This window comes from Austrofundulus limnaeus, unplaced genomic scaffold (genome assembly GCF_001266775.1).
Source record: "Austrofundulus limnaeus strain Quisiro unplaced genomic scaffold, Austrofundulus_limnaeus-1.0 Scaffold13, whole genome shotgun sequence".
NCBI lineage: Eukaryota > Metazoa > Chordata > Actinopteri > Cyprinodontiformes > Rivulidae > Austrofundulus > Austrofundulus limnaeus.
The window spans coordinates 1,484,592-1,503,868 of NW_013952415.1; the positions used below are offsets into that span (position 1 = coordinate 1,484,592).

The 19,277-nt window shown below is 36.6% G+C and overlaps 1 protein-coding gene across 1 annotated transcript in view; it reads left to right on the top strand.

Annotated features, from left to right (window-relative positions):
* Window positions 1–19,277, top strand: part of si:dkey-112m2.1 (transmembrane protein 132C) — a gene marked incomplete at its 3' end in the record, with an annotated part of 152,621 nt that overhangs the window by 75,027 nt on the left and 58,317 nt on the right. Inside the window, 1 exon segment of the mRNA XM_014002430.1 lies at window positions 17,006–17,149. Coding sequence (XP_013857884.1) covers window positions 17,006–17,149 — 144 coding nt within the window.

Below are 19,277 nucleotides of genomic sequence, written 5' to 3' on the forward strand. Positions count from 1 at the left end.
ACTTTTGCTAATTGTTGAATTTAAATGTAAAAAAAAAAAAAAAATTAAAAATTTAATCCGAAATCTAAATGTTTAAATGTAAATGTAAAAGTTAAACCTTAAATGGTTAAATGTTGAAGTTCACAGTTACTATTTTGGAATGAACGCAGACGTTGAATGCAAAAGAATGAATGCAAAAGAAACAGACTGACTGAAAATGTTAAACAGCTGTGGAAACATAATRAAATCTAGAATTATTTTTCGATGACTTTTATCTCTCTTGACAGATACTGCTGGTCATAAACTCACAGAGACTGCAAGCGAAAGTGTTTTGCTTATTTACAGAAAAGCTGTGCAAGTAAAACTTCGGTGCTCTTATGCATGACAAGAGCATTGCAGCAAAAAATAAATAAATAAAATGCTCCATTCGCAGTGTGAGCAAATATTTGTTCTCTGAAATTGAAATTTAGGTTAGGAAGAGGCTGAAAGCATGTCTGCATTTTTTGTATTTTTTTCCACCTTTGCAGTCATTTTTGATAGATGCATTAAAGGATGAAAAGATAATGGCAACGGAAAATGGTAGGAGACAGAGATGAAGAGGCAACATGCAGCAAAGAACTTGGGTCAAAATTAAACCCAAACTTGCTACAATGAGCACTTCAGCCTCTCAGAAATGCCATTCTATTTTTTGTCTTTGTCAAAAAAAAGACCAGACTTTAACAGTTTGTAAGAGGCTATCCACAAGTCTGTCAACCTATGTAAAAAAGTTTAAATTGCATCTCATTTTCCCATTTTGTGATGTGAGACACYTTCTTTCATATCCACACCATGAACACTGCATGGCAGAGCTGTTTTGCATGGATAATGTTGTCCTGCATGCTTGTTTACAGTAAAAACGATGTTATTAAGTTTGCTTTATTGCTGTTTAAAATGTATGAAGTGTTTGTCTGCACAATTCTTGTCTCAATAGTTTAAAAGTCTTATTTAGTTTCTAAAACCTTTACACAATGCAAAAAAAATTATAATAACTGCAACGAAGTGCTGATAAAGACCTAAAAATGTCTAATCAATGGTTCTTATTAGGCAGTTTTTATTGTAATATAATTTGGCAGCTTAAGGAATGTGTAACATTTAATTAATCCCAAGTTCAAATTCTTGAGGTTCAGCAGCTGTAGAACATAGATCTAAAAATGATGTGGTTATCTTCCCAGACTCCTATAGTTAAAATGGGACCTAAGATGGATTTACTCCTAATTTACCATTTAATCTATGTTAATCTATGTTTTAACTATAACCTATATAGGAATAATTATTGAATAATATCTGAAAGATTAAAAATGGTGGAAGCTGACAAAAGCAGGGTGACACCATCCTCAGCTATACACTGAAAACTTTGGATACAATGTAGAAACATACAGTAGAGGTATTAAGATGTGACTTACGGGATGTGTTTGTTAGGGACTTTTTTAGTATGTTCATCTGGATCAAGTCTATGGGTAGACTCAGATACTGCTAAAGAGAATCCTGATCTAAGGAGAGATCCCCCCCCCCAAAAAAAAAATTAAAACTGGTCGAACATTGGATCTYTCCATCCATGGATGAACAAACAGATAGATGGACCAAATGATGACACACATAGCTGGTTTTATTAGGTATCCAGGAATGCATTTCCCAAACTAGTCAACAACTTACCCTGAATGCACCACTTGACTCCATGCAATTCTTTGTCCAACTTTTATYGGCTTTCTAGTAAACATGCTGCTGTGTTGAAAGTAGTAATGGAGCGTGAGCACCAAATGAGMGCCCCAATTATGACCATTATGTTCAATTATGTTCTATTTTGTATCTGCAGATGGACTAACTTTCATCCTTCTCCCCCTCTCWAAGGTACATACAGAACATAAGATGTGTCTCAGTGAGGATGTGCACTATGCTGTCTGGCATCCCCTTAAACTCAAGAGAGAAAAAAAGTATTTAGATACAAGCACAAAGTAATGGAGGGAATTTGTTTTTTTCTTTATAAAGCTCAGATCTTCATTGCATCTCAGAGAGGAAACTTAAAAGAGAGTGAGATGATGCAGGACAAACATTACTCGTTTTATTTGAAGGGTAGGGAGAAACGGAGTTCTGTTGTTCTTGATGCCGCAGATAACACAACACCGTCTTGCAGTTCACTCCGAGAAACATCTTTGTATCTATGAATTATTACATGAGATAGATCATCTTGATAGAGTTTCTCCTAAAAAATGAAAGACAAAAACATTTTGCTCAAAAATAACCCCACAAAAAAGTACTTTTGATTAAATAAAAGTAAAAGACTGTGGCRCTGAAAGCTGATGAGTTTCATATCTTTCCACACTTTCATCAGTCAATTACTTATCACCTTGTTGGCACTCATCAACCCTTATTACTGCTTTTTCTCATTATTACTCCATTCTTCATGCAAACTAACACATGGATGCACAGATATCAGACCTTGTCAGAAGACTGTATTGATTTGGGACCTTCCCTAGTTTACTGCATGAAGTGAGACCTGCTGAGTTACTGTTCAACACTGTCCCTGATGCAAATAATCAAGTTCAAATTGGACTAATGTAGTGGTCGACATGCTAGCTATTCTGAAGATAAGACCTGATTGATTGAACTGCATTTCTCCCCAATGAACGGCACTGTGTTGTGCAGAGCTTGTAGGCATTTCAGACAAATACATTGTGTGCCTGCAGGAGAAGACAAGAAATTGCAGTGATTTTTTTTTATTTTTTCTGCCAGAGCCAGTTTTCTGTCATTTACCAAATATTCCATGTCACCATAATGATAGCTTTTAGTTGGACATTGTTGGGTCTGTATGTTGGTTGTCATCTTCCTTGTCACCTTGCCACTCCAGAATGGACCATGTTGCCCTCCCAGAACTCTGCAAAAATGTCAAAAACTGACAAAATACCACAACAAATGTCATTTACTCTGTCACTGCACTCCCACAATAGCACCTAGCAAGAAATCAATTACATCAGGTGTACTGATTGTCCCCGACCTTTGGAAAGCTGAATACTGTATCTGATTTTTGGATTATGATGGTCTGACCACACATCTGCAGCCTCCAAGTCTTAGCGAGTGAAAAAGATATTACTTTAAGGTGTAATAAAATAGACATTTAGTTCCTTTCTTAGTACCACTCACTCCCAGTGTTATTTATGCCTCATTTAAGCCACTCAATCTACAAGTCCTAGATGGCTTTTGTTTTTGTTTTTGGGTGTCAAATCCAACACAACCTTGCATATTGATGCACTCATACAATTTATGATCTAATTAGAGAGTATAATGAATAGTCATCCATTTGTAAAGATTGTGATTAAATTGTTTTAGTGATTGCCAAAGATGAATTGTTTCACTAATGGTTGCAGATTGATGTAATTTGCATATATTTAGCAATTAGGATTTTTATGTCACTCTGCTTGACGTGCAAAAGCTGCTCCTGGTTTCATCTGGAATTCTTTGTAAAGAAAACCTGTGGTACTACAAGCGCGTAAGCAACACCAAAAATTTAGTAACAGAATATATTTAGAATTTTATGCATAATTTACAAKAAGTAAGCTTGTCCTGTCGACAATTTAAAAAAGGTGGTTCCATTCAAATGTGAACCTGATAATCTTTTCACAAGGATGGATTGCCAAGACAACAAAAATCTCTGCTTTGATGGTGATTCAACCATTTGGTACTGCTGCTTCAAACATCAGCCATATATTTTTACACACTGTASAACACATCAGCCAATGTAAATGCATTGTGGCCTGAAGCCATCAGCAATGAAGCTGATGGGACTTGTTAATGTTTGCTCCTTCTTATTGTGACTTTTTTATGTTGGGAATGCTTTGTGAGCAGAAATTCCTTCTTTAAATGTGTCAGTTGTTAACTTGTTGTCCCTAGCTGCTATGCTTGAGAAAAAATACAATTACATGTTAGTGCAATTGTTTAAAAACAATAGTTTGGCTTTATTCAGTCTCCTTTTTATAACTTGTTAACTTAGTTACATGTTGAGAAAATTGGTTGTACKGTTTATCTGTCTGCAAGTGTTCTGCAGCTTGCAATTAATATTAAAGACATAAATAACCACCAGTGCAGACATTAGCAAAGCTGTCTAAAATCAGTGGCGGGTCGTGCAGTTTACACCTAGACCTTCAGTGTGGGGGTTGACTGCCAGCCACAMAGATGCAGAGAAAACAGTGCATAATGGAGAAAAACTGTGTTATCTAAAGGAAATCTGTACAATGTTTACATATTTTACAATACATACTCTTCTAAACATCCTTCCTGGCCTAATTCTTGGTTCATTTACTGAATTACTCTCAGTGAGGATTTTTTTTCCCTTGTTTCAATTCTAGGTCTGTGGGTGGCCTACAGATGGTAGAGCCTTTTGAGGCAAAATTGGGATTTAGAGCATTACAGTTACTACACATATTGTGACAAATTCCTGCACCAACAACAGCATCTGAGTTAATCTGTGTAACCCTTTCTACATCAGGTTTACCAACTTGCAATAATCTGCCCTGCTGTATCCGCAGATTATACTATTTGGTCTCCTCTGCATCCGTCCAAATATTGGATCAGTCTTGGATCATCCATCTAACCCCACAGAGCAACMGCAAAGTCTAATTTTTATCCCCAGGATGCAACCTTGTGTCAAGTAGGTTTTACTGGAGGCARTGACTGTGCGTGTTTGTGTCCCGCATTTAACTGGCTAGGCTTCCTTTCAAACAGCAGCCATAGGGATCAAGCTTCTGTCTGATACAACGTGACCTCATTCCTTCAACTATAATCTATAGCACAGCAGTGGCGGCAGTAGTTCGTTCCCAATTTCCAGCTTTAAAGCAAATGGAAAAGTTTTACAACCTTGCTTTGGCGTACATTCCTTTAAAACATGTAACAAACAAAATGGGGGAAAAAAAGAAAGAAAAAACACCATGGCAGAGATTTCAAATGAYCGTTCATCTAAAACCCAGTCCTTGCTCTATATATCCATTGACTCAACCGAGGACTGAAATATCCAACATGGTAGGGGACCGGACAGGCAGTGTTCTTGAATATTACATTCGGAGAATTGCGTCATGATGAAAAACAAGTCTCGATGTACTGGAGGTGACTTGCTTTATGCCACAGTGGGTGTTGCATTGGCACACCCTTTGGTGTCATCATTCTCTTGGCCTGGTTTCCTGTACACAGTCGGTACACATACACGTTACGTGAAATTCAGTCAATACATACAACCTATTCCTTTATTTCGTATATGTAGTCTTTGTGGACTTCACTGCCTTTCTGACCACTCTGAGTTGAAYATAAGGTGATAGTTTTGATAAAACAGATTTTTTTTTGTTATTCATAATTACATTTGGCGCTTTATGTACTGTATAACGGTTTGTAGGGACTGGCCCAGAACATCATGAAAAGTCCAAAAATATTATCGTAATAATATAACACACTTAAGGCCTTTGCTTACGAAGTGGAAGTGATATTTGCCAGATTAATTTAGATTTTTTTACAGTTTTTTTTCATGTTCTTATTTGTTAAAAAAAAACTTCTTATAATTGATAGTTGGTTAATTGTGTCAGAGGATTCTACACTTATCAAAAAATAGCCCAATTTTTGCATCAAAGGTTTGTAGGACTTTGGAAGGAACGAAGTTGGTCGTCGTTGACAGGGAAATAAGAAACTTCCCAGACTTGGGATGCATTTTAGATGTATGAAACCTTGCCCAACTCTTCAAATGAAACGTTCCTTTCCTCCGAAAAGCTCAGGGGCTTCTCTGAATCTGACTGAAATTCTTTTCTTAGTGTTCCTGCCCATAAGATTGCTCTTGATCTGTCATGGATTTGTTCATGTCATGAGGCGATGGCCAGCTCACATTTCCAACCTCTTCCCCCCTTTGAAGTCAGCGACTCTCCTCTGACAGTTATTACATCTTCTTCTTCTTTTTATTTTTTAAAAGGCAAAAGTTTGTTCCCAGACCTCAGGTCCAAGCTCTGCATGGTAGTCATCTGCCTGTTTTACTCTGTAATTGGAAAAATTGTTAGTAAACTGTTGGGCATCACTACTTTGTGTTTTTCATACTTCAGTTTTTACTAGAGAAAAACTACATATGTGTTCTCCTCATATTTCCAAATGAAACGTAAATTGCCTGGGATTTTTTGTTGGAAAGCACATTTCTTTTTATAGCCACCTGATTGTACAAGTGCCTTGTGTTTGGTGACACTCAGCAACTACTCAGCTTCTCAGAAAAATACAATCCACTTCACATATTTTTTAAAAAGCCCTTTGTAGTGACCCCTTTGATCTTCTATGGTTCTGGACAGACAGATACTTTTTAACTATTCACAGCTCTGATATCTTCAAAACACATCAATCCACTGCCCTGTTTGGATTGTGCAAGTATTGATCGGAAGGAAAAATGAGATGAGGAGACGGTCAATAGCAGCGGGAAGTGAAATTGGCATTACATGAGGTTAAAGTAAAGAGCCAATGTGAGCCCCTTCCAATTGTTTTTTGTCAGCACTCTCCAGATAAAATTATGGTCTGGATGAAGGTGAGAGGATGATAGCTTGCAAAACTATACACTATAAGGTGTTATTTTAGCTGTTCTACTTGTTTGCTTATAAAGTATGAGAAGTTTTAACTCTGAAATGTTTTATTGAACAAACTTAAAACAGTAAAACAGTCTGTTTTTGTCCCTAAAGGTCACTTATTTTCTAAATAGTAAATTTTTACGTAGACACAGGAAGCAACGAGTAAAAATTGAACTAAGTTTGAGCAGCCACTTGTTCAATTATTCTGCCAGAAAAATGATAATGGAGTTACAAAATTCATCTGCAGAATTTAAAATCTAAGACGCATCGATTTGATTTTATAGCAGAGATGTGACATCCAAGAATGATTCCAATCTTTCGAACGTCTTTTTACAAAAGTGACAGGAACCAAGTTTTGGGTAGTAAGGAGTTGTTCGTGGTTTTATGTTTTTTTAATCTTTGAAAATATTTTTACATTTTTCTTAACCAAAGAGACAATCGTCCCTGCTTTGTTTTTTCATGGAAAACAGGCGGAATGGTGGAGTACAGCAGCTCATAAGTAATGTGTGTGTGTGTGTGTGTGTGTGGGGTGGGGGGGGGTGGGGGGCGCTTGACAAAACACATGGTCCCACCCACATGGCATGATGACCTCATCATGTACAACATATTTAATATCCCTACATGATGACATAACTCGTTCATTATCATCTTTTAAATGGCTCGTCTTGGTCCGGATCCCTTTGGTTGCCACCAAAATATTAGCTTCACTATCACTTAAACTGCTGCACAATTTACTTCGTTCCATTAAAGAGCTAAACAAAAAAAATTTCAGGGATGCTAAACTGCTAATACTTATATACATATTCAGTCCACCATGTGACATCCAGTGGATGCAACTGCACCTGGGTTTTAAGCTTTGAATGTAATGTACTTTGTTTTAAAGTCATGGTTTAGTGTTTTTGTGTAGTTTTTTGTCACAATACCCATTTCACACAACTTTCAATCAAATCGTCTGAGTTGCTCTGTCAGATTCATGATTGCACAAAGCATTGCTTTTCCATTCTCCATCCAGGTGTAATGTAGTGCACAATTATTGGAAKGTAACTTTCAGTTGTCCGACACACCCATTCATCATTTGTTAGCATGAAACCAAAAGATTTTATTCAGTCAACTGTAGCTTGTAATTTGTCAAAAAAAAGGTTAAAATAACCTTGGTTAAACCACCCTATTACTTTCAGCATGTTTAAAACTGTGTAATTAAAAGCAGAGCATGGTCGCACGTCAGCTTTTACATCAGTTGCTTTACCTTGGCCTTGTCTGAATTGTTAGCCTGGGGCTGCTTGAGTGCCATGGGGCATGGGCTTGCACTGTAGATTTTCTGACTTTTGTCAGTATTGTTCACATGCAAGTGATTCCTTTTTGAATATATGATGAAATTTCATGTTGAATCATGTGAACACACCACTCTGTTGCTTTTCTTCAACTGTCTGCCTTTCTTTTCTTTGTTTTTATCATTCTAGGGACGGGGTGTTTAGGCACCTCACAGTTTGAGTATGATTCAGAGTGCTGCAATGCAATGACAAAACAATCATCAGTGCTTTTCGATTATCTTAATGCACCCTCTCTTTAGTAATACATGGTAGTTTAAAAGCGAAGCATTTTTAGTTAATTTACCTCCAGCCATATATCTCACGCAGGCATCGTGTGCGTGTCTTTTATGTGCCTGCCACAGAGTGCAGGCTCTGCACTAATGTGGGCCTTTTGTGTTCCTCAATAGTAAGTTATTATTTACCATTAATAATGTTTTATTTTGACATCTGAAATTTTATTCAGAATATTCCACATCTGCAATTAAATACATCTAAAAATAGATTTCACCCCTTATCCTAACTGTTACTGTATTTAGGTGCACTGAAAAAAAGGATTTTTGGGTGTAGTAACATTTATTTAATTATTCTTTTAAATTTTACAAAAAAATCGTATTTTCTGAACTACTGTATTTTACTAAATAAACAATACGCATTATATTATATATCAATAATACTGTACAAAAAAAGTAAATGCTAATATTAATTTACCAGTAATATTTAAGTGCTTTTTCTGGACAGCACATAAACTTGAATATATTAAGTAACTTCTACTCTTCTGGGCTAAAACTGAGGGTGCATGCGCTCACAAAGGATGCTGCTCCTCATTCCATTGCTTCACTTTTCAAGGAGAGGAGAAGACATGGTCAAAATAAAACATAAGTTGTCTGGTTTTCATTTGCTTGAATACATTTATTGGTGTGCAATAGTTTGATGGCATAATGTAGATGATATTTAGTTGTCAGGGAACAGGGAATGCATATTGTAGCATTCTGTTGTGTTTGGCTGTTTGTCATGTGACTGCAGTGGAGGATTGTGGGTAGGATTCATGTTTGTTGTTAAATCTTTTTAGGGAATTGGTTAACAATGTTCTTTCAGCAATTAGTCTGTTGCGTTCCTCTAATTTGTGTGTTCATAATTTGTTAACTTGTGATAACCGTTCAGCAGAAGTAACCATAAGTGAGAGTGGTAGGTCTAGTCATTAAAAAGACCCGTGAGTTTCACTTTGTCTATGTTGTTCATGAAGAAGAATCCAATAAAGGTTCTTCAAAACTGGCACCTGGTGGTGAAGTCTTGAACTACAACAAGAGCTACACCTCTCTCTGTAGCTGTGAGGTGTCATGCTGCAATATTATGCTTGTTGCATGTGCACTGTTATAAAGAACTTTAAGATTTACTTGAAAAAATCCTCGTAACAATTTGCACTATTTGTTAAGTAAATTTAAATGCTACAAATTCATGTAATGTTTACTCATCATTATCTAGTAAAAGTTATTAAGAATATAATTAAAGATTTGTGAATAAATCAGGTAAATTTTACTTAATTTGATTAAGTATATGTTACAAGATTTAATTGCAGTGATTCTTGGGGTGAACTGTAGGGATGGATGGTGTGGACTAAAGCCATTTACATGTTTTCCTAAAGATTATGAAATATCAGAAACAGGTGTGTTTGGTCAAAAACTATAAACTTTGAATGACCCAGTGTTTCAATAAAATAAATGCCACTTAGACACACTTTATCTAATTAAGATGTTTCAGTCAGTAGACCTTTAAATTAAATTAAAGTTTACCCACCAAAGTAAGTTAAATTAAACAGAACGAATTAGCATGACTAACAGTGTACAGGATCACTGATAGCTTTTTCATGAATAAATAAATTAATGAAGCACGTGGGGGTTTTGGAGTCATTCATGCACTGAGAAAAGCTGAATGTTTCAGATGGAACAGATAATCAGAAGGTGATAGAAGGTGATAGGAGAGAAGATGTGCTGAAAGTGAGACAAAAGAGGGGAGACGGGGAGAGACATGGCATAATGCACGCGGAGATAAGCTTTGTCTGACGAGCACTCCTTATCTGATGGTGTTAATCGTGTCCTCTGTTTCGCAGCATTGCCACGCACCAGCACTTCCAACTAGCTCTGATAATGGGAAGAGCAGCATCTGATTCATTAATTGAATTAACTTCCTCTTTATCTCCACATCGGCCTGCGTCCACTCGCCCCTAAAAACATGACACCGACAAGCTAATTTACTCGAAGCATCTCATCTCCAGCCCTGTTTAACCTTACTAATTTACTGGTCCGGGTCCCAGCTGGGCTCATGTGCCAGTGGCTACTATTTAATTAAATTCTCCCAGAGGTGACAGAGATGATTTTGTTTTGGAGAAAGAGAGCAGAACAGGGGGGACTGGGAAAACATAAAGAAAGTCTGTTTGATGTACCGAACAGCCTGTGTGTTTATTTCATACCTGAAGTTAGCCTGTGGTGTTAAAATCGTGAATAAATTTGGAAGCATAAGCCAACAAAACAAGCTCAAAGCAATTAGACTCTATTTTAAAATGCAAACTCCTCAAGGATGAGTTCAACATGGCCACCTTTATCCAATTGTGTTTTAGGAGATTTTTGTTTATTTTTTTATTTTTATTTTGTATTCTCAGGTATTTTAGTTATTAGGTATTGATCCTAGTTTCAAGAGCTGTGCTTCATCTGTAATGCAGCTTTCTTCCATTTGTCTCCCCTCCTTCACAAGATAAGTAATGCAGGAGTCAAAGGTGGTTTCTTTGTGACAGAACCAATATCAAAGCAATTGTGCTCACCTTTTTTTCTTCTTCTCTAAAATTTGGTTTGCCGACCAGCTGCCTCTCTGAGAATGATTTAACATTATATCAGATACAGATACCAGCCAAGGTGTGTGTGTTAGTGTATGTGTCTGTCTGTGTATTTTGTGTGTGGGAAGTTATTGGGTTCCCACAGGCCTATGTCTCCARTGTTGTCAAAGAAATGATCTGTTATCATCTTGATGGCTATACAAGGAACCTTTTTCTTCCTGGTTCTTCCTTTTTGCTTTATTTCAACTTAAAGTTCAGTGGGTGAAATAACATTGCAAATAGCCTCTAAGGATGACATTGATTCTTTTCATTGTTAGAAATGTATGATCAGAAAGGACAACAAATGCCAGCAAAGTCTGATTTCCTCTTCTGAAATTGTCTCTCAACTGTAATTTGTCATCCTCTTTGATAGAACCCATCTTATTTAATCCACCAGTTTTTTATTTTATTTTATTTTTTTGTCAAACCATATTTAACTCTTTTTATTTCTATGTTGGAAACTACATTTTTTTACATTGACTTTCACATAACACTGCCTCACATCCTACAAATCTTGTTGTCCCAGATTATCGTYGAAACCAACTGCTCATTTTGTCACCACGCAATCTTGTTGACTTAAACAGATCCGCAGATTCCAGCCCTCGTCACGTCAAAGCTCATACAAGTACTTATGCTCTTAACTCTTCTCTACAGTCATGTCAAACTATTTACTTTCTTCTTTTTTGGGGGGGGGGMGGGGGTGTTAAAGTGTGAAATTATTTTTTGTGACTATTTGCTGTACATTACCACAGGCATCAGAGTGAAGGATGATAAATTTTATTTCATGAGTGGACAGTAGTAAATACATTATTATGCTGTACTGAATGACTTTGTATTAAACAGGAAATGAGTCCAGTATAGTTGTAACTGAGCCTTGACCTTTAACCTAGAGTATGTGTGAGTGCCATTAGGCAAATGTTTCAATAATTATTAGTTAAACTTTGCCACAAACCAGTACAGGCAGAGGTGATTCCTAATGTTTCAATTTATCAAACTTTTTTCCAACTTTTTCAGTTAGAAAACTATTCTGTCTCTTTTCAAACTGCTYGAGCTACACACTTCCAGAGTTTTAATTTCTATGAAAATATTCAGATGACTCTGCAGTTGCATGGCGTGTCAGTAAAGAACAGGAGACTCAGTACAGATGAATGGTGAAGCTGTTTGTGTCATGGGGTGGGAACCACCTTAGAACAAGACAAAAAAAACACGACTTTTGGATAATTAGGAATACAATTTCCAAAATATTTTTATCACTGAGAAAATAGTGAAAGTGGTGGAAGTTTATGACTACTGAAGGGTAGYTAGATGAGTAGATGAGAGTGGAGTTGGGAAGGAAATGTGGCTGCTCAGTATGAGAGAAGACTCGTTTTGAGGAAGCTGAAGGTCTTTAACATTCGCAACAAGCTGTTGCAGATGTTTTGTATGTTTGTGGTGGGGAGTCTAATTTTCTTTTCAGCCTTTCATGGTCATCCCCATCGGAGCCGGAGACTGAAAGAAAATGAATAAAACAACGTCTAAAAAGAGGTCTGCTTTGCACTGGGCAATGATTAGAGCACCCAGAACTGAAATCAGGAAAATGAATGCTCAAACTGCACTCTTATACAAACAGCTATCAGTTTCACATTATCCCTGCCTATGGTGTCAATTTTAACAGTGACCCGAGACAATCTTTTTCAAATAAATGTGTAATTTATCTCTATTTGCTACTGTTTGTATTTTAAATACAATTAAAAATGTATTGCAACACAGATATTTTTGTGATTATTAAAATATTTCTCAGTTCGTTTTATTCATGCACTACATTTTTTAGCATTCACCAACCAACTCAACTGTTATTTAGTCTGTGGCTGTTCTGGTGTGTTATTTGTGAGAATCAATCAGGTGTTACAGGGGAAAGTCAGAAAAAAAAACATTTTCTCTCATCCGTAAATACTCATCTCACAAATGCAGGTTTTTGTGGATTTAATGAGGCACCTTCGTGTGCTGATGCATGTGAAAGGGGACCTCCTCTCAAATTACTTTCTTTTATTGCTGTCTCTCACAACGCCACCGATTGTCCTCCCTCACCAGAAATTGCATTAGCCAGACCAATCTCATTTACAACATGCCATTTGTTAATTTAAACCTCTGGTTTAAATTGATGGCAGTGGCACATGCTCAAGTTTGTTTGTGAAACGCTGCATGAGTAAACATATCAAATAATGTCAGATTAAGAGGAGGAAGAAAAATTAAAGGAATCGAGGGAAGAAAAACCAGAAGGAAGACAGGAGGGAGCAGAAAAAAGAAATAAGGGAAACAAGGACAAAAGAGAAGAAAAGGAATGGAGTAAACTAATGAAAAAACAAATAAAAGTATGAAGAAAGATGGTAGCAAAAGTAAAAGAAAAAAAGAAATATAAGAAATGATAAAATAAGAGAAATAGCAAAAATGAAGGAATACAATATGAAAAGGAGAGAAAAGAAATAAGGAAAACAGAAAAATGGAAGAAAAGACCACAGAAAACACAGTCACTAGTTTAAAAGTGCTTCAATGAACCCTAGTATTGATGATTCATCAGCTAAATACTCAATTGATTAAATTGTATTTTTTTCAGACAGGCCAAGTTAATTAACAACACTTTTGTGGCTAGAAAGATGTTTTCAATTARTAAATTAGTCTAAATTTAATTTGTAAATGAATATAAAATGCTAATAAATGTGCAATCAAAAGCACCACCCCAACCACAGACATGTGTCAGATTAGGAAATAAAATCTAAAAATAAAAAACGATATCAACATAGAATCATGATTGGCCCTAAAATATCTAGAACTGTTTTGTTGTACTCATCATATCCAGTGGATTACTGCATATGTTTTTTTTTTCTGTTCATTGGTTCCCTTATTTCTTGTTAGTGGTACATCTGCTAGTGAATTTATAGGCATTACTGTGCTTTGAATAAGGTGGCAAGTTGAATACAGGAGGGCAGAGAGCAATCAGTTGCTTCCCCCAGTTACTGTCTGCAGCTCCCACACTCGTGGCCTTTATCTTTGCTCGTCAGGAACAGCGACCAACACAAGGCCAGTTATTACTGCAGCAGAGACTGTGATAAGATCAAAGGTGACCGGTTGAATACGGAACATGTAATGACTGTGCTCTTCTAAGCACTGCTGCTTGGGTTGTCATATCATTATTCCCCCGTAAATGTTGAAGGTTTTTCGTCATCTTTTACAGCTCCTTCACAGATCTGAGATGAGGACAGTCTCTGATTATTTTGATATGGGACAGAAAAGTATTAAGCATTCATTTCTTACTGAAGTGAAATGTTTTTTATTTTTTCAGTTTTTTTTGTGCTTTTACTCCAAACCAGTATCCCTTGCCATCTTTCTTCTTCATTGCCTCTTATGCTCACAAATCTGGCTCCATTTGTGCATGAAGTATGAACAGTAATAATTTGATATGTTGGATAAAGAAGTTTCAAAAGCGGCACATGTCTTGATAATTCCATGTGACAGAGGAAGGACAGAGAGAAGCTGCAGTGTGTAAGTATACTGATAAAGGAGGAAGTCGTGGTTATTCAGCACGTGTGCATCAGCCCACAGACTGTGACCATAAATAATGGAAGTGATAGTTGGATAAAATGGTCAGACAGGTGCTTCGAAACTTGGACGTCTTTWAAAATCCCCAGGTGCAGAGCAGAAACTGACTTTCTGCCAATGTTTTATCTTTGGTATAAACCTGTTTTCATTTCCAATGTGTTTACCAGTTGGTTTCTGATTGCTAATCATGAATTTTATTTTGTACAGCTAATGATTTATAGTCCATCTTGATGTTATGTTCAACTTGAACAACTTTTAGTTCTTCACTGATCTTTTCATTCTCTGACATCTTGATTTTGGAACTGGAGCATCTGTCTTACCAAGGAAAGTTTTCTTTTACAACTTGAAGTTTTAGATTGACAAGCAGCTACCATCCGGTCCAGCTTTCAAAAATGAACTAGACAATTCATACTGATATTTTTCAAACTGTGCCTTTCTTATTGGGGCAGCTTCTGTCCAGTGATAACATMGAAGCTCTGTGTCCGGGTCTCTGCCCTGTTCCGTGTGAATTCCGCAGGGTAGCATACTGGGCCCATTGCTTTTCCCATTATACATAAATGACCTTCCAAAAAMWTTGAAGTTTTCAAATATTTTAATGTATGCTGATGATACTGTTTTTTTTTGTCTGATTTCAATTTTGAATCTATTAATAGTCAGTTACAAGCAGATCTTCAGACATTTCATGGTTGGCTTCAAGATAGTCTTTTGTCAATTAATGTTAAAAAACTGTGTGCATTTATGTTTCCCTCACCCAGGAGACATTTCAATATAACTAATCAACTCACTTTTTTAAACAAACCCCTTGATATTGTCACTACCTACAAATATCTTGGAATTACTTTGGATTCTCATTTGACTTATCGTGATCATGTACAAGTCTTAACCACTAAGTTGAAACAGAAATTATACGTTTATTCAAAAATTAGATCTAATCTGACATCTTCTGTTTCAAATATCTATCTTCATGCCATTATACTCTCAACCATGTCGTACTGTTTACCTGTTTGGTCTCTTACAACAAATGAAATCTTAGAACCCATAGTTAGGCTCTACAACAGGGCCTACAAAATTCATAAAAAAAACTTCCTGGTTGGACTCATCCCTGTACAGTTCTTTCATTGTCTGATGCCTTGACTTTTCAGAATTATATTTTGTATAGTGGTATTAATTTATATTTTCAGATCTTCCAAGGTGCCACTTATGGAACTCTCTGTGCAATGCTGCCCAAATCAAATTCTGGAAGTGGTCATTCAACTAGATCTGTTACAAAAGGACAACTGATATTACCAACTTTTAAAAACTGTTACGGCCAGAGGTCTTTCTTCTATGTTTATACTAAAGCATGGAATGGCATTCCTCAAAACATAAAGTCCATTTCAAAACTACAGCCCTTTAAGAAGAATCTTGTCTGCCATCTGCTGGACACTTTTTTGTTGTGCTCATATTTAAACGTCCTATTTTGCAAATGCTGCCTTTTTGAAATTTGGTATGCTTGTTTGTCTTTGTGTCTATGGTGTATAATGATGTGATTGTGATGCTGTAATTCTGAGTGTTTTATGTGCTGCAGAACAGGAACCTGCTGTAAAACAGCAATTATGCTGAGTCAGGCTTGATTTTTAATAATCTTTTCCTGTTAAATAAATAAATCAAATCAAACCAATAAGAAGGTCCTTTTCTAATCAGAAGATCAGTGGTTTGATCGCTCTCCAGGGTGAAGTGTCCTTGAGTAAAATCAGAATAAATATTYTTGTAAAATAAGTTAATGAATGTGTGTGCATGAAAGAAGAAAAAAAAACATTTTATGGTACTTAGAAGAAGTTCTATAGGGAATGCAGGTGCTATTTCAGGGGTCATATCTTGCAAAATCTACGTTTTAAAATAAAATAGATTTTATTGCATACTTGGAGTCTCTAGGAGTGCAGAAAAGTTTAATTTAGTCTGCATAAATACCTTAATATTCTGTTTGGGTCACATTTTTCATCACACTTAAGTTTTCTCTATTTTCTGAACTATTATGTCAGAGTATTTTCAACAGAACCTCTCATTAAGTTACTAAATTAAATTACTAAACTCTTTGGTCATCTTCATGCTCCTCATGCTTTGGGTCAGACTCTGGCTCCAACAGGTATGGCTGGATGGACAAGTCTTCCATTGTTGACATCTTTTAAAGCTGCAGTGGGTAACTTTTAGAAGAATGTAAATATGAGACAAATATTCTATGAAAATATYAAGGTGGGTTGTCTTACCAGTGTCAATCACACTCAGTTTCTGCACCACTATATCCTCATAAACACCCTTATCAAACTAGAATGGACCACCACTCTGGAAGGTAGAGGGGGTGGAATGTCAAGCGCCTCATTTGGGTTTAAATAGACACCCTCAAAATGAATTGATCTGGAGGAATTCAGACCAAAACATTGCAGTTCCCCAAATGATTTATTTAAATGTGAAAACGAAAGATTTCTACTGGATCTGAAGTCCAAGTGTGTGGATAGAGCTATGGTGGTTGGAGAGAAGGAATAGAAGAAGGTCTTTGTGTCTGGTGAAACTATCTTGGCTAAAAGCAACATAAACAGAGATGAAAAGGTGAAAGATGTGTGGGAGGTAATCAACACGATTTATTGTTTTATTTTTGAATTCTGTAATTTTATGTGTTTCAGGGTCAAACTGAAGGAAGGTGTGGCATTCCTCGGTGCAAGAACGAGTAACCCGGTTGTGTGGACCGTCAGTCAGGATGTCAGAAGTGAGGGCCATCGGATTGTTACTCTGCACTGCCACAGGAAGGAGAACAGCTTTAGTCAAAGGTATGACTGTTTCTATTCTCTGCTTATAAAGTATGCCACTGAAATACATATTGAACTCGCTGAACCACCAGAAAAAACAGCACATTATTTTTGTTTTGTTTTTTACTTTTCAAGGATTAAGGAGCAAGAATTGGGTGGGAGATGACTCAGCTTTTAAACAATTCTTTTTAGCACTGTCAATCATTCACGGTCTAACCAGTAAATTGTTTTGTTCAGAGAAATGTTCTCTTTTACATAAACATATTAGATGATTCTGATGTGCCTTAAATATATAGACAGGAAGTGTTTGTCTGTCATCTACTCTACAGACTGACGAAGTAAATGCATTAGAAATGGAAAACAAACAACACCTTCAACTGAAAAAAGTCTTACATGGTTTCCTATGGGGTTGGGAGGAGAGCCAGAGGAAGACCCAGGACACGCTGGAGGGACTAGGTTTCCCAGCTGGCCTTGGGATTCCCCCCAGAGAAGCTGGTCCAAGTGGCTTGGGAGAGGGGTCTCTCTGCTTAGGCTGCTGACCCCGTGAACTAACCTCAGATAAGCTTAAGAAGATGGATGGATGGTTTAATTTATGGGCAGTATGGTGGCTCAGTTGGTAGAGCTGATGCCTCTCAGCAAGAAGGTTGACTCCTGATCAGGGACCTTTTTGGGTAGAGTTTGCATGTTCTCCCTGTGCATGTGTGGATTTTTTTTCCAGGCACTCCAGTTTCCTCTCACAGACCAAAAACATGACTGTTAGGCTAATTAGGTCAATTAGTAGCTAACTGGARACTCTAAATTGTCCCTAGGTGTGAGTGAGTAAATGGTTGTTTTTCTCTATGTGGCCCTGTGATGGACTTGCAAGCTGTCCAAGGTGTACCCTCTCTCTTGTACAGTAGTTGCTATATACTGGCACCAGTGACCCCCCAAGACCCTGAAAAGAAGAAATGGGTGAAAGATAATAGATGTTCAGTTTCATTGATTTGACTGGTTGTGAGTGTTGTACTTGTTATATTTAAAGTATTAGTAGTAGTTACAGGTTAGGCAAGTATAAGCTTTAGCTTCAGCCTATTCCTTTTTTGGTAAATTGTTGATTTGTATTTGTAAAATAGTGTTTCATTTTGTTTTCTTTTTTTGGTAATGTAAATTTACCAAAATAAATCTAAATCTAAAATAGTCAATCAATTATTGATTGATTATTGTCCTGCATAGTCCTTGTTTCCAGCTCCTCACATACCGCCTGCGTTCTGTCAGTAATCAGCACATGTATCACCACGCAGCACTCACTCTCAGCATGTTATCCTGCTGGGTTTCTTCAGTTCATTGTCTGATCCTCTGTTTACTCGTGGATCTTGGTGGTTGGGTTTTGTTCTGTTTTGTTTCTGAACGGATTTTGCTGTGCCAGCACCTTGTCTTTAGTTTTAGCTTCAATAACAACAAGGWCTTCATTTGTTCACAAAACTTTATCTACTTCCCACCACATTCAGTGACATTTAAAGCTCACCATGTCTCACAATACTGATTTCCTATCTCCTACTCAGCTTTTAATCTCACTTATTTACACTGGGGTTGTAAAAAAACAATTGTAATATACTTATTACTTGCTTTAGTGAGTGTACATGTACTGTATCAAGGAGAAGTTTAGGATGAGGTAATGTAGCGTCAGGACTTGGAAAACTGAAAACTGATCCAGCATCTGAGCACCTGTAATTGTTGCATTAAAAAAACCCCAATCGGAAAGATAAAAACAAATGACCAGAGCTGGAAATAAATATTTGATTTGAAATTGTACCAGTGTAACTGTGCAAAGCAAAACAATTGTCATAATAAGCATGTGGTTTAAGTACTATTAAACAAGAAGTGAAAATTTAATGGGCAATAAAATATGTAATTTATTATAAATCCCAAAAAGAAAAGAAAAAAAAGTAAGTAATGTGCAGAATTTTGTGCAGCATTACCAGATGATTCAATCATTTCAATTGCACCTGCATCCTTTTGCCTTCATCAAAAGGATTTGATTTGATTTTTGCTTGTCTGTGTGGGTGATTACTGCCTACAAGTTTCAATTTGCAAAAATAATTCTTTGTGTGTGTGTGTGTGTGTGTGTGTGTGTGTGTGTGTGTGTGTGTGTGTGTGTGTGTGTGTGTGT